Raw genomic sequence first — 27,520 nt, forward strand, 5'->3', positions numbered from 1 at the left:
GGGTTCTTTGGATGAACCCTTTGAAGAACCTATTTTGGGTTCCATGTAAGAACCCTTTCCACAGAGCGTTCTACATGGAACTGAAAAGGGTTCTATCTGGAACCCAAAAATGGTTCTATCTGGGAACAACAACAAAAAAGGTTATCCAATGGTGGAGAGCCAAAGAACCCTTTTGGAACCTATTTTTGTTTTTCATTAAGTTTTACGATACAGCTCATTTAGACTCTGGCTGTGTTATCTAGTGGATAATCATGAGTCTCGACGTAGAACTCGTCGGGTGAGCCTTCTTGCGCGCGTGACGTCACACAGACGCTCTACCGAGCCGTCTGTTCAGCTCGTGTCCACCGGTATGAGCAGTTAGCACCAAACGAACGACTTGGGAAGCTTCAGCTTGTTCACCAAATTTAAATGAAATCCTCACCAGCTAGCTACCAATACATTTTAGTTTCACTGTTCGATCATTAAAAAAAACACACAAAAAATACAAAGCCCACGAATCGCTCTTTTTACTTTTCCACAAATGGTTTTGTATGTGTTTCTTGATATGAGCAAGTTAACGCAAATGTTGCAGTGGTCAGTGGATAAACTAAGTTGTGGTGTTAAATATATTTCTAAAAAAACAAACTAGTCACATGTCAGTGCGCCACTCGGGAGAGACCCCAAGAATGAAAACTTGACAAAGTGACTATTATTGATGTAGATTTTCATGCTTTCGTGTGAATGTTCTACACATTTCAACCATGTTCCTTTGCTTACGGTTCTATATTTTTTGATTCAGACATTTTTCTTTTTTTGGGGATCTGTGGCAATTCTGTTTTACTCGCTCAAAGCCTTTACCTGTAAGCGGTCAGGTTTGTCTTCGCTCGCGGGACACACATCTTCTGCTTTCTCTAACAAATGTCTGTGCTCTCGACTGGTCTTCGTTCTCGCAGCATCACCCTCCGCGCTCTGGCAGCATCACCCTCCGCCCTCTGGCAGCATCACCCTCCGCCCTCTGGCAGCATCACCCTCTGCCCTCTGGCAGCATCACCCTCCGCCCTCTGGCAGCATCACCCTCCGCCCTCTCGCAGCATCACCCTCCGCCCTCTGGCAGCATCACCCTCCGCCCTCTGGCAGCATCACCCTCCGCGCTCTGGCAGCATCACCCTCCGCCCTCTGGCAGCATCACCCTCCGCGCTCTGGCAGCATCACCCTCCGCGCTCTCGCAGCATCACCCTCCGCCCTCTGGCAGCATCACCCTCCGCCCTCTGGCAGCATCACCCTCCGCCCTCTCGCAGCATCACCCTCCGCCCTCTGGCAGCATCACCCTCCGCACTCTGGCAGCATCACCCTCCGCCCTCTGGCAGCATCACCCTCCGCCCTCTGGCAGCATCACCCTCCGCCCTCTGGCAGCATCACCCTCCGCCCTCTGGCAGCATCACCCTCCGCCCTCTCGCAGCATCACCCTCCGCCCTCTCGCAGCATCACCCTCCGCCCTCTCGCAGCATCACCCTCCGCGCTCTGGCAGCATCACCCTCCGCGCTCTCGCAGCATCACCCTCCGCCCTCTCGCAGCATCACCCTCCGCACTCTGGCAGCATCACCCTCCGCGCTCTCGTCTCAGTGGACTGTAAAGGCTGATTTGACGCCACACGATGTGACATTGAAAAAAAAATGCTACGGTCTTGTAACTAACAAATGAGCATATAATATCTTCAGTAACTCCGATGTAGCCAAAGGCCTGGGTTCCAGAGAGTACCTAATGCACACCAGCTGTAGCTGTGAGTGGCGGCAGGTGACACAGACACCAAGAACTGGTTGCACACAAGGACTCAATTACAACCAGATTTAAACCAGTTCTGACGATCAGTTCACCCAGCTTTGGCACACTGCCCTCTACTGACCTCTACTGACCTCTACTGACCTGTAGGAATCCGCTGGGGTCGTTCCCTACTGACCTGTAGGAATCCTCTGGGGTCGTTCTCTATTGACCTGTAGGAATCTGCTGGGGTCGTTCTCTATTGACCTGTAGGAATCTGCTGGGGTCGTTCTCTATTGACCTGTAGGAATCCTCATCACTGCCCTCTACTGACCTCTACTGACCTCTACTGACCTGTAGGAATCCGCTGGGGTCGTTCCCTACTGACCTGTAGGAATCCGCTGGGGTCGTTCTCTTTGATGACCTCTAGACAATACTCCATCAGGCCTGTCGTCTGACGCAGCTTCACCGTACAGTGAGATATCTGATCCCTCACCACCTGGAAGGTAGAGGGATCGAAGAAGGGAGAGAGAAGGAGAGAGATGTCAATGACATAAACACAGTACTGTACAGACAGCCCTGTAGTCCATACAGTGAGATACAGTGCCTTGCGAAAGTATTCGGCCCCCTTGAACTTTGCGACCTTTTGCCACATTTCAGGCTTCAAACATAAAGATATAAAACTGTATTTTTTTGTGAAGAATCAACAACAAGTGGGACACAATCATGAAGTGGAACGACATTTATTGGATATTTCAAACTTTTTTAACAAATCAAAAACTGAAAGATTGGGCGTGACCACTGCAAATCTACCAAGACCTGGCCGTCCCTCTAAACTTTCAGCTCATACAAGGAGAAGACTGATCAGAGATGCAGCCAAGAGGCCCATGATCACTCTGGATGAACTGCAGAGATCTACAGCTGAGGTGGGAGACTCTGTCCATAGGACATAGGTCGTATATTGCACAAATCTGGCCTTTATGGAAGAGTGGCAAGAAGAAAGCCATTTCTTAAAGATATCCATAAAAAGTGTTGTTTAAAGTTTGCCACAAGCCACCTGGGAGACACACCAAACATGTGGAAGAAGGTGCTCTGGTCAGATGAAACCAAAATTGAACTTTTTGGCAACAATGCAAAACGTTATGTTTGGCGTAAAAGCAACACAGCTCATCACCCTGAACACACCATCCCCACTGTCAAACATGGTGGTGGCAGCATCATGGTTTGGGCCTGCTTTTCTTCAGCAGGGACAGGGAAGATGGTTAAAATTGATGGGAAGACGGATGGAGCCAAATACAGGACCATTCTGGAAGAAAACCTGATGGAGTCTGCAAAAGACCTGAGACTGGGACGGAGATTTGTCTTCCAACAAGACAATGATCCAAAACATAAAGCAAAATCTACAATGGAATGGTTCAAAAATAAACATATCCAGGTGTTAGAATGGCCAAGTCAAAGTCCAGACCTGAATCCAATCGAGAATCTGTGGAAAGAACTGAAAACTGCTGTTCACAAATGCTCTCCATCCAACCTCACTGAGCTCGAGCTGTTTTGCAAGGAGGAATGGGGGAAAAAATTCAGTCTCTTGATGTGCAAAACTGATAGAGACATACCCCAAGCGACTTACAGCTGTAATCGCAGCAAAAGGTGGCGCTACAAAGTATTAACTTAAGTGGGCTGAATAATTTTGCACGCCCAATTTTTCAGTTTTTGAAATGTTAAAAAAGTTTGAAATATCCAATAAATGTCGTTCCACTTCATGATTGTGTCCCACTTGTTGTTGATTCTTCACAAAAAAATACAGTTTTATATCTTTATGTTTGAAGCCTGAAATGTGGCAAAAGGTCGCAAAGTTCAAGGGGGCCGAATACTTTCGCAAGGCACTGTATCTGATCCCTCACCACCTAGGAGAGAGAGGGATCGAAGAAGGGAGAGGGAGAGAGAGAGGGATGGAGATCGAGGGAGAGGGAGAGAGAAAAGAGAAGGGGAGGAGAGGGGAAATGTGGCATCGATAACAAAATGGTGATTAGTAGAGAGAGGACAAGAGGAGGAGACCATCTTAAGGCCACTGGTGTTATGCCTTGCAGTTTGAAACGTTAACCTAATGAGTCCCTAATGTTAATCTAATGTTAACCTAATGTTAATCTAATGAGTCCCTAATGTTAATCAAATGTTAACCTCATGAGTCCCTAATGTTGATCTCATGTTAACCGAATGAGTCCCTGGTGTTAACCTAATGAACCTAATGTTTCCCTGGTGTTAACCTAATGTTTCCCTGGTGTTAACCTAATGTTTCCCTGGTGTTAACATAATGTTTCCCTGGTGTTAACATAATGTTTCCCTGGTGTTAACCTAACGTTTCCCTGGTGTTAACATAATGAGTCCCTGGTGTTAACCTAATGAACCAAATGTTTACCTGGTGTTAACATAATGTTTCCCTGGTGTTAACATAATGTTTCCCTGGTGTTAACCTAATGTTTCCCTGGTGTTAACATAATGTTTCCCTGGTGTTAACCTAACGTTTCCCTGGTGTTAACATAATGAGTCCCTGGTGTTAACCTAATGAACCTAACGTTTCCCTGGTGTTAACATAACGTTTCCCTGGTGTAGTTTGCAGCATATCGATAAAAAAACACTGTTTATGGTATACTGGTATAGAGGACTTGCAGTTGCATCACAAATCACCTAGCAACCATTCCAGGTGCCATGTTGGAAGACCAGACTCTCTCTGTCTGGGGGAAGTCCTCCAAATGGTCCACATGGAGTTGTTTTGCTACCACTGACTGGAAACTACGGGAAGATTGCTCATTGTTTCATTTTTTTCTAAAGACACATAAAAAGGGCGGCAGTGGGAGACCCTGTGAGTGAAAACACAACAATTACAGACGGGTTTTTGTGTGATGTTTTCTGTCCTCGGACACAAAGAGCTGGGTAACCCTGTTTACAGACGAAGAGGTCCTAATAAAGGGCACATCCTTGTATGCCATGGATTATAGGTGTGTTAGCAAATGTTGTAATTTTTTTTTTTTAAATACAGTTTAAAAGTCACACATAATGTATAAACCTATTACAATTGGAGCCGGGTAACCCTGTTGGGTGTGCAGGGTTCTGTTCCAACCCAGCACTAATAATACACATGATTCAACTGATCAAACCTAATGAGTTAATAATCAAGTGTTCTATTGCTGGGCTGGAATAGAAGTCTGCTCCTCCTGTAGATCTATTACTGGGCTGGAATAGAAGTCTGCTCCTCCTGTAGATCTATTACTGGGCTGGAATAGAAGTCTGTTCCTCCAGTAGATCTATTACTGGGCTGGAATAGAAGTCTGTCCCCAAGTAGATCTATTACTGGGCTGGAATAGAAGTCTGTCCCCAAGTAGATCTATTACTGGGCTGGAATAGAAGTCTGTCCCCAAGTAGATCTATTACTGGGCTGGAATAGAAGTCTGTCCCCCAGTAGATCTATTACTGGGCTGGAATAGAAGTCTGTCCCCCTAGTAGATCTGTTTCTGGGCTGGAATAGAAGTCTGTTCCTCCAGTAGATCTATTACTGGGCTGGAATAGAAGTCTGTCCCCCTAGTAGATCTGTTTCTGGGCTGGAATAGAAGTCTGTCCCCCTAGTAGATCTATTACTGGGCTGGAATAGAAGTCTGCTCCTCCAGTAGATCACTGAGCAGTGGAGCGATGGTTGGCCACCACTGGTATTGACTTAAAAAAAAAAAAAAAAAATTCACCTGAAATTATACTTTAGTGATAAAATATCTTACTTGTTACTAAGACGTCTAACATACTGTAAGAGTTAGCTTACTTGTACACTTTGAAATGATATGAAATAGTGTTGATTCTTGGAAGTGAAGTGTTTCAACTAATCCTGCAATAAACATATTTGTTTAATGTGTCTGTTTCTATGTTGATTCTCAAATGAACATGACCTTTTTGTTCAGTCTTAAGCTCTCCAATTAGTTTTTGATTGTCAATCTCAGGATGTGAGTCATGTGAACCCATTTTGCAGCTGCTAATGGCATGCAACACTAATGCAGCCATAGACCTACAGCGTTGGTTCCCAACTCCAGTCCTCCAGTACCCCCAACAGCCCAACTCCAGTCCTCCCAACAGCCCAACTCCAGTCCTCCAGTACCCCCAACAGCCCAACTCCAGTCCTCCAGTACCCCCAACAGCCCAACTCCAGTCCTCCAGTACCCCCAACCGCCCAACTCCAGTCCTCCAGTACCCCCAACCGCCCAACTCCAGTCCTCCAGTACCCCCAACAGCCCAACTCCAGTCCTCCAGTACCCCCAACAGCCCAACTCAAGTCCCCCAGTACCCCCAACAGCCCAACTCCAGTCCTCCAGTACCCCCATCAGCCCAACTCCAGTCCTCCAGTACCCCAACAGCCCAACTCCAGTCCTCCAGTACCCCCAACAGCCCAACTCCAGTCCTCCAGTACCCCCAACAGCCCAACTCCAGTCCTCCTGTACCCCCAACAGCCCAACTCCAGTCCTCCAGTTTCCCCAACAGCCCAACTCAAGTCCCCCAGTACCCCCAACAGCCCAACTCCAGTCCTCCAGTACCCCCAACAGCCCAACTCAAGTCCCCCAGTACCCCAACAGCCCAACTCAAGTCCCCCAGTACCCCCAACAGCCCATCTCCAGTTCTCCAGTACCCCCAACAGCCCAACTCCAGTCCTCCAGTACCCCCAACAGCCCATCTCCAGTTCTCCAGTACCCCCAACCGCCCAACTCCAGTCCTCCAGTACCCCCAACCGCCCAACTCCAGTCCTCCAGTACCCCCAACCGCCCAACTCCAGTCCTCCAGTACCCCCAACCGCCCAACTCCAGTTCTCCAGTACCCCCAACCGCCCAACTCCAGTTCTCCAGTACCCCCAACCGCCCAACTCCAGTCCTCCAGTACCCCCAACAACACACATTGTTGTTGTAGCCTCGGACAAACATACCTGATTGAACTTATTGAGGGCCTGATGATTAGTTGACAAGTTGAATCAGGTATGTTTGTTTTTTATTTTAAATTTTAAATTTCACCTTTATTTAACGAGGTAGGCCAGTTGAGAACAAGTTCTCATTTATAACTGCAACATGGCCAAGATAAAGCAAAGCAGTGCAACAAAGACAGCAACACAGAGTTACACAATAGAAAAATATATAAACAGTGTGTGCAAATATAGTAAGATTAGGAGGTAAGGCAATAAATAGGCCATAGTGGCTAAATAATTACAATTTAGCATTAACTCTGGAGTGATAGATGTGCAGAAGATGAATGTGCAAGTAGAGATACTGGGGTGCAAAGGAGCAAAATAATTCATAAGAACATGGGGATGAGGTAGTTGGGTGTGCTATTTACAGATGGGCTGTGTACAGGTGCAATGATCTTTAAGCTGCTCTGACAGCTGATGCTTAAAGTTAGTGAGGGAGATATAAGACTCCAGCTTCAGTGATTTTTACTATTCGTTCCAGTCATTGGCAGCAGAGAACTGTAAGGAAGGGCGGCCAAAGGAAGAACTGGCTTTGGGGATGACCAGTGCGATATACCTGCTGGAGCGCGTGCTATGGGTGGGTGCTGCTATGGTGACCAGTGAGCTGAGATAAGGCGGGGCTTTACCTAGCAGAGACTTATAGATCATCTGGAGCCAGTGGGTTTGGCGACGAATATGAAGTGAGGGCCAACCTGACGAGAGCATACAGGTCGCAGTAGTGGGTAGTATATGGGGCTTTAATGACAAAACAGATGGCACTGTGATAGACTACATCCAATTTGCTGAGTAGAGTGTTGGAGGCTATTTTGTAAATGACCTCGCCGAAGTCGAGGATCGGTAGGATAGTCAGTTTTACGAGGGTATGTTTGGCAGCATGAGTGAAGGATGCTTTGTTGCAAAATAGGAAGCCGATTCTAGATTGAATTGAATTTTAACGAGGTTAAGAAGAATCCTAGAGTGTCAGCTAAAGACTTACAGAAATATCTGGAACATGCTAACATCTCTGTTGATGAGTCTACGATACATTAAAACACTAAACAAGAATGGTGTTCATGAGAGGACACCACAGAAGAAGAACACTAAACAAGAATGGTGTTCATGAGAGGACACCACAGAAGAAGAACACTAAACAAGAATGGTGTTCATGAGAGGACACCACAGAAGAAGAACACTAAACAAGAATGGTGTTCATGAGAGGACACCACAGAAGAAGAACACTAAACAAGAATGGTGTTCATGAGAGGACACCACAGAAGAAGAACACTAAACAAGAATGGTGTTCATGAGAGGACACCACAGAAGAAGAACACTAAACAAGAATGGTGTTCATGAGAGGACACCACAGAAGAAGAAAAAAACAATGCTGCACTTCTGAAGTTTGCAAAAGTGCACCTGGATGTTCCACAGTGCTACTGGCAAAATATTCTGTGGACAGATGAAACTACAGTTGAGTTGTTTGGAAGGAAAACACAACACTATGTGTGGAGAAAAGAAAGGCACAGCACACCAACATCAAAACCTCATCCCAACTGTAAAGTATGGTGGAGGGAGCATCATGGTTTGGGGCTGCTTTGCTGCCTCAGGGCCTGGACTGCTTGCTATCATCGATGGGAAAAATTAATTCCCAAGTTTATCAAGACATTTTGCAGGAGAATGTAAGGCTATCTGTCCGCCAATTGAAGCTCCACAGAAGTTGGGTGATGCAACAGGACAACGACCCAAAACACAGAAGTAAATCAACAACAGAATGGCTTCAACAGAAGAAAATACGCCTTCCGGAGTGGCCCAGTCAAGAGTCTTAACCTCAACCCGATTGAGATTCTGTGGCATGACCACAACCCGATTGAGATTCTTGAGTGGCATGACCTCAACCCGATTGAGATTCTATGGCATGACCTCAACCCGATTGAGATTCTATGGCATGACCACAACCCGATTGAGATTCTATGGCATGACCTCAACCCGATTGAGATTCTATGGCATGACCTCAACCCGATTGAGATTCTATGGCATGACCTCAACCCGATTGAGATTCTATGGCATGACCTCAACCCGATTGAGATTCTATGGCATGACCTCAACCCGATTGAGATTCTATGGCATGACCTCAAGAGAGCAGTTCACACCAGACATCCTAAGAATATTTCTGAACTGAAACAGTTTTTGTGGTGTATTGAGGAATGTATTATATGTTAATGAGTTTAGATGTAAAATGGTTGCAAACAGCCAATGGGATTTGTATACAGGGGAGTTGAGTTATTTGAATTAACAAATGACAATGGGGCTTCCGTTCTTGCATTGAAGTGATTGGATTACGAGATGAAAGGGCGGGTTAAAGTTCAATGATGTGTTGGAGAGTTGGGCTGAAGATACTCTAGAGAGTAGAGGGGGTTGGGCTGAAGATACTGTAGAGAGTAGAGGGGTTGGGCTGAAAATACTGTAGAGAGTAGAGGGGTTGAGCTGAAGATACTGTAGAGAGTAGAGGGGTTGGGCTGAAGACACTGTAGAGAGAAGTCGACTGTTGGGCTGGAGATACTGTAGAGAGTAGAGGGGGTTGGGCTGAAGATACTGTAGAGAGTAGAGGGGGTTGGGCTGAAAATACTGTAGAGAGTAGAGGGGGTTGGGCTGAAGATACTGTAGAGAGTAGAGGGGGTTGGGCTGAAGACACTGTAGAGAGTAGAGGGGGTTGGGCTGAAGACACTGTAGAGAGAAGTCGACTGTTGGGCTGGAGACTGTAGAGAGTAGAGGGGGTTGGGCTGAAGACACTGTAGAGAGAAGTCGACTGGAATGTGTTACGGAGAACATGAAATAAATCTGTTCCGTTTATTATCAGTACGCTCTGGAGTCTTCGGTAAAAGATCTTAGGAAGCAACAGTTTTGTAAAGAGGAATGGTCCAAATCTCCTCCTGACCGTTGTTACAGGTCTGATCCATAACTACAGAAAACGTTTGGTTGAGGTTATTGCTGCCAAAGGAGGGTCAACCAGTTATTAAATCCAAGGGTTCACATACTTTTCCCACCCTGCACTGTGAATGTTTACACGGTATGTTCAATAAAGACATGAAAACGTATAATTGTTTGTGTGTTATTAGTTTAAGCAGATTGTGTTTGTCTATTGTTGTGACCTAGATGAAGACCAGATAACATGTTCTGACCAATGTATGCAGATATGACCAATGTATGCAGATATGACCAATGTATGCAGAAATCCAGGTAATTAATAATACTAATAAATTATAAATTTAGCTGACACTCTAGGATTCTTCTTAACCTCATTGAGCATTCTGCTCTGTGCTCTTGCAGTCTGACTCCTGACTTCAATTCGCTTTTGGAGAAGTCATTAGCCATTAGGGGTTCACATACTTTTTCCAACCTACAATTATGTTTTCAATATAGACAAGAAAAGGGCAGACAGGCATCGAGGCATTCAGTTACTGTTTGATTGAACGTTAGAATGTGAAAAACGAGTAACCTAAGAGTTTGAGCGTGGTATGATCGTCTGTGCCAGGCGAATTCAGTATCTCAGAAACGGCCGCCCTCCTGGGCTTTTCACGCACGACAGAGTCTAGGATTTACAGAGAACGGTGTGACAAACATCCAGTCAGTGGCAGTTCTGTGGCTGAAACAGCTTGTTGATGAGGGGGGGGGGGATCGAAGGAGAATGGCAAGAATCGTGTCACAAACAGACAAATAACGGCGCAGTACAACAGTGGTGTGCAGAACGACATCTCTGAGTGGACAACTCGTCGGTCCTGGTCACTGATGGCCTTTTGCAGCAGACGACCACAGCGGGTTCCTATCAGCTAAAAACAAGAAGAAGAGGCTCCAGTGGGCAACGCCATCACCAACACTGGACAATCGAGGAGTTGAAGAACATTGCCTGGTCCGACAAATCCCGGTTCCTGTTGCGTCATGCTGATGGCAGAATTTGTTGTCAGCAGGATGAGCCCCACCCTGCCCGGTGTCAACGGTACCTGGTAGTGGTGGTGGTGCACTGGTGTGGGGGAATGTTTTCCTGGCACACGTTAGGTTCCCTCGATACCAATTGAGTAACGATTGAACGCTCTGAATGCCAGAATTCAGGCTGTTCTGGAGACAAAGCGGGGTCCAACCTAATAAAGTGTCCGGAGAACCTGAACCACCAAGTTCAATGCCAGATACTTGTCTCACAGAAGGTCTGAGCGACTCTTGGAGGTGCCACTGTGATAATGAAGATGGTTTGACTAAGACTACCATGACAATTACATTGTCTATGCTAAAATGTGTTTAAAAATTGTAAAAAGAAAGAAAGAATAGGTCAGCTAAAATAAATACATTTTATTCCATTTTGTTTTTTTTACTAGGCAAGTAAGTGAAGAACAAATTCTTATTTTACAATGACGGACAATGGGGAAAGGCAGAGCAGAGATCACACATAAAATACTTTTAATTACAACAAAAATACAACAAAATAGCCTGTTGAAGTACAGCATGTTTACAATATCATAAACAATCTTTTATTTTATTCATACAGTTGAAGGGAAGGGGCACTTTTGTCATGACGCCGAGGTGAAGGTGCTCTCTACTCAAATGGCTCAACAGAATCATTTAGATTGACCAAAGCACAGCGTATAGCAACCATGTTGTCTGAGGGAGGTCTCCTTTCATATCCACAACATGTTACAACCATCTAGTCTGAGGGAGGTCTCCTTTCATATCCACATGTTACAACCATCTAGTCTGAGGGAGGTATCCTTTCATATCCACAACATATAACAACCATCTAGTCTGAGGGAGGTCTCCTTTCATATCCACAACATATAACAACCATCTAGTCTGAGGGAGGTCTCCTTTCATATCCACGACATATAACAACCATCTAGTCTGAGGGAGGTCTCCTTTCATATCCACAACATGTTACAACCATCTAGTCTGAGGGAGGTCTCCTTTCATATCCACAACATATAACAACCATCTAGTCTGTCTGAGGGAGGTCTCCTTTCATATCCACAACATGTTACAACCATCTAGTCTGAGGTAGGTCTCCTTTCATATCCACAGTATATAACAACCATCTAGTCTGAGGGAGGTCTCCTTTCATATCCACAGCATGTTACAACCATCTAGTCTGAGGGAGGTCTCCTTTCATATCCACAGCATATTACAACCATCTAGTCTGAGGGAGGTCTCCTTTCATATCCACAACATATAACAACCATCTAGTCTGTCTGAGGGAGGTCTCCTTTCATATCCACAACATGTTACAACCATCTAGTCTGAGGTAGGTCTCCTTTCATATCCACAGTATATAACAACCATCTAGTCTGAGGGAGGTCTCCTTTCATATCCACAGCATGTTACAACCATCTAGTCTGAGGGAGGTATCCTTTCATATCCACAGCATATTACAACCATCTAGTCTGAGGGAGGTCTCCTTTCATATCCACAGCATGTTACAACCATCTAGTCTGAGGGAGGTCTCCTTTCATATCCACAACATATAACAACCATCTAGTCTGAGGGAGGTTTCCTTTCATATCCACAGCATGTTACAACCATCTAGTCTGAGGGAGGTCTCCTTTCATATCCACAACATGTTACAACCATCTAGTCTGAGGGAGGTCTCCTTTCATATCCACAACATATAACAACCATCTAGTCTGAGGGAGGTCTCCTTTCATATCCACAGCATGTTACAACCATCTAGTCTGAGGGAGGTCTCCTTTCATATCCACAACATATAACAACCATCTAGTCTGTCTGAGGGAGGTCTCCTTTCATATCCACAACATGTTACAACCATCTAGTCTGAGGTAGGTCTCCTTTCATATCCACAGTATATAACAACCATCTAGTCTGAGGGAGGTCTCCTTTCATATCCACAGCATGTTACAACCATCTAGTCTGAGGGAGGTATCCTTTCATATCCACAGCATATTACAACCATCTAGTCTGAGGGAGGTCTCCTTTCATATCCACAGCATGTTACAACCATCTAGTCTGAGGGAGGTCTCCTTTCATATCCACAACATATAACAACCATCTAGTCTGAGGGAGGTTTCCTTTCATATCCACAGCATGTTACAACCATCTAGTCTGAGGGAGGTCTCCTTTCATATCCACAACATGTTACAACCATCTAGTCTGAGGGAGGTCTCCTTTCATATCCACAACATATAACAACCATCTAGTCTGAGGGAGGTCTCCTTTCATATCCACAGCATGTTACAACCATCTAGTCTGAGGGAGGTCTCCTTTCATATCCACAACATATAACAACCATCTAGTCTGAGGGAGGTCTCCTTTCATATCCACAACATGTTACAACCATCTAGTCTGAGGGAGGTCTCCTTTCATATCCACAGCGTATAACAACCATCTAGTCTGAGGGAGGTCTCCTTTCATATCCACAACATGTTACAACCATCTAGTCTGAGGGAGGTTTCCTTTCATATCCACAGCGTATAACAACCATCTAGTCTGAGGGAGGTCTCCTTTCATATCCACAACATGTTACAACCATCTAGTCTGAGGGAGGTTTCCTTTCATATCCACAGCATGTTACAACCATCTAGTCTGAGGGAGGTCTCCTTTCATATCCACAGCATGTTACAACCATCTAGTCTGAGGGAGGTCTCCTTTCATATCCACAACATATAGCAACCATCTAGTCTGAGGGAGGTCTCCTTTCATATCCACAGCATGTTACAACCATCTAGTCTGAGGGAGGTCTCCTTTCATATCCACAGCATGTTACAACCATCTAGTCTGAGGGAGGTCTCCTTTCATATCCACAGCATGTTACAACCATCTAGTCTGAGGGAGGTCTCCTTTCATATCCACAACATATTACAACCATCTAGTCTGAGGGAGGTCTCCTTTCATATCCACAACATATTACAACCATCTAGTCTGAGGGAGGTCTCCTTTCATATCCACAACATATTACAACCATCTAGTCTGAGGGTGGTCTCCTTTCATATCCACAGCATGTTACAACCATCTAGTCTGAGGGAGGTCTCCTTTCATATCCACAGCATGTTACAACCATCTAGTCTGAGGGAGGTCTCCTTTCATATCCACAGCATGTTACAACCATCTAGTCTGAGGGAGGTCTCCTTTCATATCTGCAAAAGTAGTAGAAGTAGAATATGATGCTACTGCAACATTGCTCATCTTAATAAAAACAGAATAAAAAAACACACATGTGTATAAAACAATAGAATTCAGCACACAATAACAAAATAAAACAATAGAATTCAGCACACAATAACCAAATAAAACAATAGAATTCAGCACACAATAACCAAATGAAACATATTTAATAAAAACAGTCCTATTCAACTACATAGAGGTCCTCAATCAATAATGTAAACTGGCACCAGCACATCTAACTGCAGTGAACTCTGCAGATTGTTCCACAAATTAGGGGCAAAAAACCCAACAGATTTTCTCAAATCTGTGGAGACTTAAGGTGTCACCCCCTGGTCTTAGTATTTTGTGTTTTCTTTATTATTTTGGTCAGGCCAGGGTGTGACATGGGTATTTATGTGGTCTGTTTTGTCTAGTTTTTTGTTGTTGTTGTAGGTTATAGGATTGTGGTGTAGTATAGTTGTCTAGAAAAGTCTATGATTGCCATATTCTTTAGTGGGTGTATCTAGCATAGTCTATGGTTGCCTGGAGTGGTTCTCAATCAGAGGCAGGTGGTTATCGTTGTCTCTGATTGGGAACCATATTTAGGCAGCCATATTCTTTGAGTTTTTCGTGGGTGATTGTTCCCGTCTCTGTGTTTGTTTGTACCAGATAGGGCTGTTTTGGTTTTTCACATTACGGTTTGTATTGTTCGTTATTATCTTTATTAAAGATGTATCGAGATAACCACGCTGCATTTTGGTCCTCCTCTCCTTCACCGGAAGAAAACCTTAACATACGGAAACTCTAGTGTTATCCATTCCTGAGAACGGGTTTGGTAACTTATGATTCTTAACGTAATTAAGGAGGTTACATATGAAAGGATTAACTGTCAGATTACTTTGTAAATACAAGAGAACGCAGCTCTCTTCTTACAGACAGAGAGGTCCAATCCCACATTTATATGCAGACTACAATGACGAGTCCTAAAATGGTCCCCTGTGATAAAACGTATTGCTGAATGGTAGACTGGGTCCAAGGGTTTTAAAACAGAGGTTGAGCCGTGTGCATGTAAACAACATCACCCAATACAGGAAGAAGCTATTTGAATTTGAACATTATTATTTCCTATTTAAAATGATTTATTTTCGATATACAAAAAACAATCTTAGCTTCTTAGTCAGGTTTTCTATAGGCGTTACGAAGGACAACTTGTCATCAACCCAGACACCCAGGTACTTTATATTCTTCTTAGTCAGGTTTTCTATAGGCGTTACGAAGGACAACTTGTCATCAACCCAGACACCCAGGTACTTTATATTCTTCTTAGTCAGGTTTTCTATAGGCGTTACGAAGGACAACTTGTCATCAACCCAGACACCCAGGTACTTTATATTCTTCTTAGTCAGGTTTTCTATAGGCGTTACGAAGGACAACTTGTCATCAACCCAGACACCCAGGTACTTTATATTCTTCTTAGTCAGGTTTTCTATAGGCGTTACGAAGGACAACTTGTCATCAACCCAGACACCCAGGTACTTTATATTCTTCTTAGTCAGGTTTTCTATAGGCGTTACGAAGGACAACTTGTCATCAACCCAGACACCCAGGTACTTTATATTCTTCTTAGTCAGGTTTTCTATAGGCGTTACGAAGGACAACTTGTCATCAATCCAGACACCCAGGTACTTTATATTCTTCTTAGTCAGGTTTTCTATAGGCGTTACGAAGGACAACTTGTCATCAATCCAGACACCCAGGTACTTTATATTCTTCTTAGTCAGGTTTTCTATAGGCGTTACGAAGGACAACTTGTCATCAACCCAGACACCCAGGTACTTTATATTCTTCTTAGTCAGGTTTTCTATAGGCGTTACGAAGGACAACTTGTCATCAATCCAGACACCCAGGTACTTTATATTGAGAACTAAGCTCAATTTGGGCTCCATTTGTAGAGCCAATATCCTCAGGGTCAACATTTCATGACCGAGAGAACAGCATGAGCTTGGTTTTACTCGTATTTACATAGATGCAATACAATCAAAGTCACCAAAATAACCACCAAAGTCAGATTAGGATGTAAAAAGGACTAGATAAAGTTCATTTTTTTACTACTACTTTTTGCCACTACTTTCATCACTTTTAGTCTCGAAAGCTTTAGTTGTTTAATACACTGCGAATCCTTAAAGAGATGGGTGGGGCTAAAGCTTAAGAGGGTGTGAACGATTCTGCTGAATGGGTGTGGACAAAGAAGAGCTCTCCGGTAGGTCTACCAAAACACTCACATTCATCTTTCAAAGCAGAATTACCTTCTCATTGTTCCTCAACTGCAGTGTATGATATACAACGTTATAGCTCTGAGTCTCTACTTTTGTAAAAAATATACATTTCAAATGTTGCTACATACTGTAGGACATATATTTTAGAGGCTATTTATACAGAAAATTGGTCTTAAACCTGTATTATCCTAAACTGTATTTATAATTATATGACACTATTTTAGGTTGACAATAATTGTGTTACTCAATTTCTGATATATCACATGCCTTACTGTAATTGAATAGGATCTCTATGGGTATACTGCTATGTAATCACCACACGCACGCACACGAACACCCAAACGCACTGTGTGTGTGGTGTCAGAGTCTGGATCCATCAACTCCCCTGCAGAGGACTGGCACTGCTCCAAGAGGTGCTTCTCTTCTCACTGCTGACAATCGGCTCTCTGTTTAACAGACAAACTTTAACCATCTCTCTCCCCCCCACTCACTCCATCTTCCCCCCTCCATCTTCCCCCCACTACTCACTCCTCCCTCTTCACCCCTCCCTCTCCCCCCCCCCACAACTCCCCCCACTACTCACTCCTCCATCTTCCCCCATCCCACTATTCACCCCACCCTCTTCCCCCACCCCCACTCACTCACTCCTCCTCTTCCCCCACCCCACTACCCCCTCACCCCTCCCTCTTCCCCCCACCCCACTACTCACCCCTTCCTCTTCCCCCACCCCACTACTCACCCCTCCACCCCTCCCTCTCCCCTCCACCCCACTACTCACCCCTCCCTCTTCCCCCCACCCCACTACTCACTCATCCCTCCCCCCACTACTCACCCCCTCTTCCCCCCCCCCACCACACTACTCACTCCTCCCTCTCCCCTCCCCCCACCCCACTACTTCACCCCTCCCTCTCTTCCCCCACCCACTACTCACCCCTCCTCTTCCCCCCACCCCCACCACCCCACTACTCTCCCCTCCCTCTTCCCCCCACCCCACAACTCACTCCACCCCCTCTTCCCCCCACCCTACTACTCACCCCTCCCTCTTCACCCCACCCCACTACTCACCCCTCCCTCTTCCCCCCACCCCACAACTCACTCCTCCCTCTTCCCCCCACCCCCCACCTCTACTACTCACCCCTCCCTCTTCACCCCACCCCACTACTCACCCCTCCCTCTTCCACCCCCTACTCAGCCCTCCCTCTTCCACCCCACTACTCAGCCCTCCCTCTTCCACCCCACTACTCACCCCTCCCTCTTCCTTCCCCCCTACTCAGCCCTCCCTCTTCCACCCCACTACTCAGCCCTCCCTCTTCCACCCCACTACTCACCCCTCCCTCTTCCACCCCACTACTCACCCCTCCCTCTTCCAGCCCACTACTCAGCCCTCCCTCTTCCAGCCCACTACTCAGCCCTCCCTCTTCCACCCCACTACTCACCCCTCCCTCTTCCACCCCACTACTCAGCCCTCCCTCTCCCCCACACCCCCTACTCACTCCTCCCTCTCCCCCCACACCCCCTACTCACCCCTCCCTCTCCTCCCCCGCCCCACCCCCTACTCACCCCCCCCCTCCTCCCCCCGCCCACCCCCTGCTGAACAGCTTTCTGTTTTCCCTCTCTCTCTCTGTTGTAATTGCTATGTCACTGCTGCAGTACCCAGTGGGCAGTGCAGTCTGTTTACCAATAAAGATAGTCTACTCATCATGACATTGCGTTTCCTTCTCGACGTATTGATAAACACTCAGAAGGTGTATAACGTTGGACCTCCATTTCCAGTTCAGTGGGTTTCCCGTCCAGTTCCTCTCTGACTACTTCCCACCGTCCAGCTACTCTCTGGCTGCTTCCCACCGTCCAGCTACTCTCTGGCTGCTTCCCACCGTCCAGCTACTCTCTGACTGCTTCCCACCGTCCAGCTACTCTCTGGCTGCGTCCCACCGTCCAGCTACTCTCTGGCTGCGTCCCACCGTCCAGCTACTCTCTGGCTGCGTCCCACCGTCCAGCTACTCTCTGGCTGCTTCCCAGCGTCCAGCTACTCTCTGGCTGCATCCCACCGTCCAGCTACTCTCTGGCTGCGTCCCACCGTCCAGCTACTCTCTGACTGCGTCCCACTGTCCAGCTACTCTCTGACTGCGTCCCACAGTCCAGCTACTCTCTGGCTTCGTCCCACAGTCCAGCTACTCTCTGGCTGCGTCCCACCGTCCAGCTACTCTCTGACTGCTTCCCACAGTCCAGCTACTCTCTGGCTGCGTCCCACCGTCCAGCTACTCTCTGACTGCTTCCCACAGTCCAGCTACTCTCTGGCTGCTTCCCACCGTCCAGCTCCTCTCTGACTGCTTCCCACTGTCCAGCTACTCTCTGGCTGCGTCCCACCGTCCAGCTACCCTCTGGCTGCGTCCCACCATCCAGCTACTCTCTGGCTGCGTCCCACCATCCAGCTACGTCCCACAGTCCAGCTACCCTCTGGCTGCTTCCCACCGTCCAGCTACTCTCTGACTGCTTCCCACCGTCCAGCTACTCTCTGACTGCTTCCCACCGTCCAGCTACTCTCTGGCTGCTTCCCACCGTCCAGCTACTCTCTGGCTGCTTCCCACCGTCCAGCTACTCTCTGATTGCTTCCCACTGTCCAGCTACTCTCTGACTGCTTCCCACAGTCCAGCTACTCTCTGGCTGCTTTCCACTGTCCAGCTACTCTCTGGCTGCGTCCCACCGTCCAGCTACCCTCTGGCTGCGTTCCACCGTCCAGCTACTCTCTGGCTGCGTCCCACCATCCAGCTACGTCCCACAGTCCAGCTACCCTCTGGCTGCTTCCCACCGTCCAGCTACTCTCTGACTGCTTCCCACCGTCCAGCTACTCTCTGACTGCTTCCCACCGTCCAGCTACTCTCTGGCTGCTTCCCACCGTCCAGCTACTCTCTGGCTGCTTCCCATCGTCCAGCTACTCTCTGGCTGCGTCCCACCGTCCAGCTACTCTCTGGCTGGTTCCCATCGTCCAGCTACTCTCTGGCTTCGTCCCACAGTCCAGCTACTCTCTGGCTGCGTCCCACCGTCCAGCTACTCTCTGACTGCTTCCCACAGTCCAGCTACTCTCTGACTGCTTCCCACCATCCAGCTACTCTCTGGCTGCGTTCCACCGTCCAGCTACTCTCTGACTGCTTCCCACCGTCCAGCTACTCTCTGGCTGCTTCCCACCGTCCAGCTACTCTCTGACTGCGTCCCACTGTCCAGCTACTGACTGACTGCTTCCCACCATCCAGCTACTCTCTGGCTGCGTTCCACCGTCCAGCTACTCTCTGACTGCTTCCCACCGTCCAGCTACTATCTGGCTGCTTCCCACCGTCCAGCTACTCTCTGGCTGCTTCCCACCGTCCAGCTACTCTCTGGCTGCTTCCCACCGTCCAGCTACTCTCTGACTGCGTCCCACTGTCCAGCTACTCTCTGACTGCTTCCCACCATCCAGCTACGTCCCACCATCCAGCTACTCTCTGGCTGCGTCCCATATTGCACCCTATTCCCTATATGGCACTACACGAGGGAATAGGGTGTCGTTTGTGACTCAGTCTCAGTCTTTCCCAGATGACTATGATAATTTCTATCCATCAGACATCCGGCTGGAAGGACCAATGAAAGGACACTGAGCCCATTCCCTCTGTAACACTGGGTGAGAGGAGAGAGGGAACGGCTAGTAGCCCAGTGTTGATGGCCACAGGGGAGGAGGAGAAGGAGTAGAGGAGGGGTGAGAAAAGAGGAGAAGAGGAGGACGGAAGGAGAGGAGAAGAGGGGAGGAGGAGGGAGGAGAAGAGAAGAGGAGGAGGGAGGAAGAGGAGGGAGGAGAGGAGAAGAGTGGAGGAGAGGTGAGGAGTGGAGGAGGAGGGAATGGAGGAGAAGGGAGGAGAGGAGATGAATGGAGAAGGAGGGGGGACCCCCGGTGCCAGTAAAAACTGCCTATTCTCTCTCTGCCTGTCTCCATCTTTAATGACTGTCATTTGAGAAGTAGCCATTATGTTATTGAGGGCTTCACACACTGCTTTAAAAAATAACAAGCTCTGCACGTCGCCATGTCCTGGTTGTCATGGAGATGGTTGCCTCTGGTGTCACCGAACGATACTGTCTCAAGGACTAGAGGAGAGGAACAGGCTTGGTGTGTGTGAGAGAGAGAGGGAGAGGGAGCAGAGGGCGAGGGAGAGCAAAGAGCAAAGAGCAGAGAGAGAGAGAGAGACAGAGAGGGACATTTGAAATGTCTTTATTCTTTAGGAACTTCTGTGAGTGTAATGTTTACTGTTAATTTGTATTGTTTATTTCACTTTTGTTTGTTATCTACTTCACTTGCTTTGGCAATGTTAACACATGTTTCCCATGCCGATAAAGCCCATTGAAGAGAGAGAGAGAGAGAGAGAGAGAGAGAGAGAAATAAAGAATAAATACATAATTCTGTCTGTTTGATATTCACGACGGATCTTTCCGATAGGTTTGCACCCCTGAGTCCTGAAAGAAGAAGGAAAACCACACAACACTGGACGAAGTTTGTGGGTGACCTATGACCTTCCCAAGGAGCAATGGTGAATACGTCAAGTCAGCCAAGATGGTCCTGCATAGCAGCTCAGGGCTGCAGCCGGAGTCTCCACACACGTTCTTGCACGGAGCCAATGCTTACAGCAATCAGATACCTCTAAATCTTATGCCGTGGAGTGTACAAGTGCACACTTTTGGAAAAAAAAGTGTGGAGAACTGGGACTCGGCCAAGATCACCTTCATCTTATGCATAACTCTGCCTATTTAGTATTCATTCATTCATTCATTTATAATTGCTATCCCGCAGGCAGGAAGTCCCCTGGGCTTGATCCAAAATGGCGTCTCACCTTCAGCTTGTGCTCATGTTCGTTGTTGACGCGGGTCAGCAGCTGGGCCTTGCGTCGGTTCAGGGCGTCGATGAGGGCGTCACACTGCGCCACCAGACAGGCTTCGAACTCCACGCCGTTCTCCTGCAGGTCAGACAGACAGTCAGACAGACAGATATAAAGAAAGATAGACAGGTAGGCAGAGACAGACAGACAGACAGCTGGGACACAAGGCAGTGTGGATAGACTTTGATGAAAGCATCAAAACAGGCATTAGAAATAATGTGCATCATTCCTATGTTTAGAAAACAGGCAAACTCACCAGACGGACAGAAAATGTGAGGTATGTAATCAAGAGTGCTGAGTAGTAAGCGTGCTGATTTAGGATCAGTTCTACCTTTTTAGTCACAGTAAGATAAGATTACATGGACAAGAGGGCAGCTGATCCTAGAGCAGCTTGATACATACGGTGACTGATCACTGAAAAAACACCAATAGAAAAGGAAGCACTGACAACATGGTGGAGATCACGGTACACTGTGATGCCAGACCAGTGGCAGACTGCCATGCTGACGACATGGTGGAGATCACGGTACACTGTGATGCCAGACCAGAGGCAGACTGCCATGCTGACGACATGGTGGAGATCACGGTACACTGTGATGCCAGACCAGAGGCAGACTGCCATGCTGACGACATGGTGGAGATCACGGTACACTGTGATGCCAGACCAGAGGCAGACTGCCATGCTGACGACATGGTGGAGATCACGGTACACTGTGATGCCAGACCAGAGGCAGACTGCCATGCTGACGACATGGTGGAGATCACGGTACACTGTGATGCCAGACCAGAGGCTGACTGCCATGCTGGCGACATGGTGGAGATCACGGTACACTGTGATGCCAGACCAGAGGCAGACTGCCATGCTGACGACATGGTGGAGATCACGGTACACTGTGATGCCAGACCAGAGGCAGACTGCCATGCTGACGACATGGTGGAGATCACGGTACACTGTGATGCCAGACCAGAGGCTGACTGCCATGCTGGCGACATGGTGGAGATCACGGTACACTGTGATGCCAGACCAGAGGCAGACTGCCATGCTGACGACATGGTGGAGATCACGGTACACTGTGATGCCAGACCAGAGGCAGACTGCCATGCTGACGACATGGTGGAGATCACGGTACACTGTGATGCCAGACCAGAGGCAGACTGCCATGCTGACGACATGGTGGAGATCACGGTACACTGTGATGCCAGACCAGAGGCAGACTGCCATGCTGGCGACATGGTGGAGATCACGGTACACTGTGATGCCAGACCAGAGGCAGACTGCCATGCTGACGACATGGTGGAGATCACGGTACACTGTGATGCCAGACCAGAGGCAGACTGCCATGCTGACGAAATGGTGGAGATCACGGTACACTGTGATGCCAGACCAGAGGCAGACTGCCATGCTGACAACGAAATGGTGGGGATGAGGGCAGACTACTGTGATGCCAGACCAGTCATGGCAGACTGGTACTCTTTGACAACTATTTAAATATTTGGAGTTTTGGGGAATGAGGGCAGACTACTGGGAAAGGAACAGTCATGGGGAGACTATTGGTACTCTTTGTAGACTATTTTGACTATTTGGAGTTTTTGGAGACTACCTGAAGACTATTTGTAGTTTTTAGAGACTATGTGAAAAACTATTTTGTAGTTTTTTTAGAGACTATATGAAGACTATTTGTAGATTTCAGAGACTATATGAAAAACTATTTGTAGTTTTTAGAGACTATATGAAGACTATTTGTAGTTTTTAGAGACTATATAAAAACCATTTGTAGTTTTTAGAGACTATATGAAGACTATTTGTAGTTTTTAGAGACTATATGAAGACTATGTCGTTTTTAGAGACTATCTGAAGACTATTTGTAGTTTTTAGAGACTATATGAAGACTATTTGTAGTTTTTAGAGACTATATGAAGACTATTTGTAGATTTCAGAGACTATATAAAAACCATTTGTAGTTTTTAGAGACTATATGAAGACTGTTTGTAGTTTTTAGAGACTATATGAAGACTATTTGTAGTTTTTAGAGACTATATGAAGACTAGTTGTAGTTTTCAGAGACTATATGAAAAACTATTTGTAGTTTTTAGAGACTATATGAAGACTAGTTGTAGTTTTCAGAGACTATATGAAAAACTATTTGTAGTTTTTAGAGACTATATGAAAAACTATTTGTAGTTTTTAGAGACTATATGAAGACTAGTTGTAGTTTTCAGAGACTATATGAAGACTAGTTGTAGTTTTCAGAGACTACCTGAAGACTGTTTGTAGTTTTTTAGAGACTATCTGAAGACTGTTTATAGTGTTTAGAGACTATCTGAAGACTGTTTGTAGTGTTTAGAGACTATCTGAAGACTGTTTATAGTTTTTAGAGACCATATGAAGAATATTTGTAGATTTTAGAGACTGTACAAAGATTGTTTGTAGGGTTAGAGACTATCTGAAGACTGTTTGTAGTTTTTAGAGACTATATGAAGACTCTTTGTAATGACACCTCATGTTAACCAGAAGTTCTGTTGAACAGATGGAAGAAACAAGTGAAACGCGTTTTGAGACGTCATTGAGATCTACTGGTTCCATCAAGGTGAAGTACCACCACCAGTTGAATGTTCTACGGTGTTCTACGGTGTTCTACAGTGTTCCTCAGTGTTCTACAGTGTTCCTCAGTGTTCTACGGTGTTCTACAGTGTTCCTCAGTGTTCCTCAGTGTTCTACGGTGTTCTACGGTCTTCTACGGTGTTCCTCAGTGTTCTACGGTGTTCCTCAGTGTTCTACGGTGTTCCTTCGTGTTCTACAGTGTTCTACGGTCTTCTACGGTGTTCCTCAGTGTTCTACGGTGTTCCTCAGTGTTCTACGGTGTTCTACAGTGTTCCTCAGTGTTCTACAGTGTTCCTCAGTGTTCCTCAGTGTTCTACGGTGTTCTACAGTGTTCTACAGTGTTCTACGGTGTTCCTCAGTGTTCTACAGTGTTCCTCAGTGTTTTAGTGTTCCTCAGTGTTCTACAGTGTTTTACAGTGTTCTACGGTGTTCCTCAGTGTTTTACGGTGTTCTACAGTGTTCTACAGTGTTCTACAGTGTTTTACAGTGTTCTACAGTGTTCTACAGTCTTCTACAGTGTTCTACGGTGTTCTACAGTGTTCTACAGTGTTTTACAGTGTTCTACAGTGTTCTACAGTGTTCTACAGTGTTCTACAGTGTTCTACAGTGTTTTACAGTGTTCTACAGTGTTCTACAGTGTTTTACAGTGTTCTACAGTGTTCTACAGTGATTTACAGTGTTCTACAGTGTTTTACAGTGTTCTACGGTGTTCTACAGTGTTCTACGGTGTTCTACAGTGTTCTACGGTGTGTATTATTATATAATATTAACCTCAATTATGGCCACCAAACCCAATTCCACCCCTCCTCTCCTCTCCTCCTCCTCCTCCTCCTCACCTTCAGCGTTCCCCACCCTGAAGTCACGAGTAAGGGTCTCCCTGGACCATCAGTGGGCTGTGTGACAAGAAAAGCAATCAGCGTGGACATCTGATCTAACTGATAGAAATATAATGCTTTACTCCTAGGAGGACAGTCGAAATGGCCACCAGAAGGTCCACCAGTTATGACATCATTGACCTGAACGAGGACCCTCGTTCTACTCATTCTATTTCTATAATCTCTTCCCACCCTGTTGTCTGGTCAGCATCTTAACTCAATCTGTATCAGAGTGTCACCATACTATATCTATCTGTATCAGAGTGTCACCATACTATATCTATCTGTATCAGAGTGTCACCATCTATATATATCTGTATCAGTGTATCACCATACTATATCTATCTGTATCAGTGTCACCATACTATATCTATCTGTATCAGAGTGTCACCATACTATATCTATCAGAGTGTCACCATACTATATCTATCTGTATCAGTATCACAATACTATATCTATCTGTATCAGTATCACCATACTATATCTATCTGTATCAGAGTGTCACCATACTATATCTATCTGTATCAGTATCACCATACTATATCTATCTGTATCAGTATCACCATACTATATCTATCTGTATCAGAGTATCACCATACTATATCTATCTGTATCAGTGTATCACCATACTATATCAATCTGTATCAGTGTCACCATACTATATCTATCTGTATTAGAGTGTCACCATACTATATCTATCAGAGTGTCACCATCTATATATATCTGTATCAGAGTGTCACCATACTATATCTATCAGAGTGTCACCATACTATATCTATCTGTATCAGAGTATCACCATACTATATCTATCTGTATCAGAGTATCACCATACTATATCAATCTGTATCAGTGTCACCATACTATATCTATCTGTATCAGAGTGTCACCATACTATATATATCTGTATCAGAGTGTCACCATACTATATCTATCTGTATCAGTATCACAATACTATATCTATCTGTATCAGTATCACCATACTATATCTATCTGTATCAGAGTGTCACCATACTATATCTATCTGTATCAGTATCACCATACTTTATCTATCTGTATCAGAGTGTCACCATACTATATCTATCTGTATCAGAGTGTCACCATACTATATCTATCTGTATCAGAGTGTCACCATACTATATCTATCTGTATCAGAGTGTCACCATACTATATCTATCTGTATCAGAGTATCACCATACTATATCTATCTGTATCAGAGTGTCACCATACTATATATATCTGTATCAGAGTGTCACCATACTATATCTATCTGTATCAGAGTATCACCATACTATATCTATCTGTATCAGAGTGTCACCATACTATATCTATCTGTATCAGTGTATCACCATACTATCTGTATCAGAGTATCACCATACTATATCTATCTGTATCAGAGTATCACCATACTATATCTATCTGTATCAGAGTATCACCATACTATATCTATCTGTATCAGAGTATCACCATACTATATCAATCTGTATCAGAGTATCACCATACTATATCTATCTGTATCAGAGTATCACCATACTATATCTATCTGTATCAGAGTATCACCATACTATATCTATCTGTATCAGAGTGTCACCATACTATATATATCTGTATCAGAGTGTCACCATACTATATCTATCTGTATCAGAGTATCACCATCTATATCAATCTGTATCAGAGTGTCACCATACTATATCTATCTGTATCAGAGTGTCACCATACTATATGTGTCTGTATCAGTGTATCACCATACTATCTGTATCAGACTATCACCATACTATATCTATCTGTATCAGAGTATCACCATACTATATCTATCTGTATCAGAGTGTCACCATACTATATCTATCTGTATCAGAGTGTCACCATACTATATCTATCTGTATCAGAGTGTCACCATACTATATCTATCTGTATCAGAGTATCACCATACTATATCTATCTGTATCAGAGTATCACCATACTATATCTATCTGTATCAGAGTGTCACCATACTATATCTATCTGTATCAGAGTGTCACCATACTATATATCTATCAGAGTGTCACCATACTATATCTATCTGTATCAGAGTATCACCATACTATATCTATCTGTATCAGAGTGTCACCATACTATATCTATCTGTATCAGAGTATCACCATACTATATCTATATCTATCAGAGTGTCACCATACTATATCTATCTGTATCAGAGTATCACCATACTATATATATCTGTATCAGAGTATCACCATACTATATCTATCTGTATCAGAGTGTCACCATACTATATCTATCTGTATCAGTGTATCACCATACTATATCTATCTGTATCAGAGAATCACCATACTATATCTATCTGTATCAGAGTATCACCATACTATATCTATCTGTATCAGAGTGTCACCATCTATATCTATCTGTATCAGTGTATCACCATACTATATCTATCTGTATCAGAGTATCACCATACTATATCTATCTGTATCACCATACTATATCTATCCATACTATATCTATCTGTATCAGAGTATCACCATACTATATCTATCTGTATCAGAGTATCACCATACTATCTGTATCAGTGTATCACCATACTATATCTATCTGTATCAGTGTATCACCATACTATATCTATCTGTATCAGTATCACCATACTATATCTATCTGTATCAGTATCACCATACTATATCTATCTGTATCAGTGTATCACCATACTATATCTATCTGTATCAGAGTCACCATACTATATCTATCTGTATCAGAGTGTCACCATCTATATCTATCTGTATCAGAGTGTCACCATACTATATCTATCTGTATCAGAGTGTCACCATACTATATCTATCTGTATCAGTGTATCACCATACTATATCTATCTGTATCAGAGTGTCACAATCTATATCTATCTGTATCAGTATCACCATACTATATATATCTGTATCAGAGTGTCACCATACTATATCTATCTGTATCAGAGTGTCACCATACTATATCTATCTGTATCAGTGTATCACCATACTATATCTATCTGTATCAGTATCACCATACTA

General features: G+C 45.1%; 1 protein-coding gene across 1 annotated transcript in view; it reads right to left on the reverse strand.

Moving 5' to 3' along the window:
- Positions 1-21,527, reverse strand: part of LOC115124204 (E3 ubiquitin-protein ligase TRIM9-like) — a 74,344-nt gene extending 52,817 nt beyond the window's left edge. The window contains exons 1-3 of the mRNA XM_065003381.1: positions 21,500-21,527; positions 20,970-21,169; positions 2,126-2,236 (exon numbers count right to left, since the gene is read on the reverse strand). Coding sequence (XP_064859453.1) covers positions 2,126-2,236; positions 20,970-21,169; positions 21,500-21,527 — 339 coding nt within the window. The remainder of the gene's footprint in view (positions 1-2,125; positions 2,237-20,969; positions 21,170-21,499) is intronic.
- Positions 21,528-27,520: the final 5,993 nt, after the last annotated feature.

Source organism: Oncorhynchus nerka, linkage group LG18 (genome assembly GCF_034236695.1).
Source record: "Oncorhynchus nerka isolate Pitt River linkage group LG18, Oner_Uvic_2.0, whole genome shotgun sequence".
Classification (NCBI taxonomy): Eukaryota; Metazoa; Chordata; class Actinopteri; order Salmoniformes; family Salmonidae; genus Oncorhynchus; species Oncorhynchus nerka.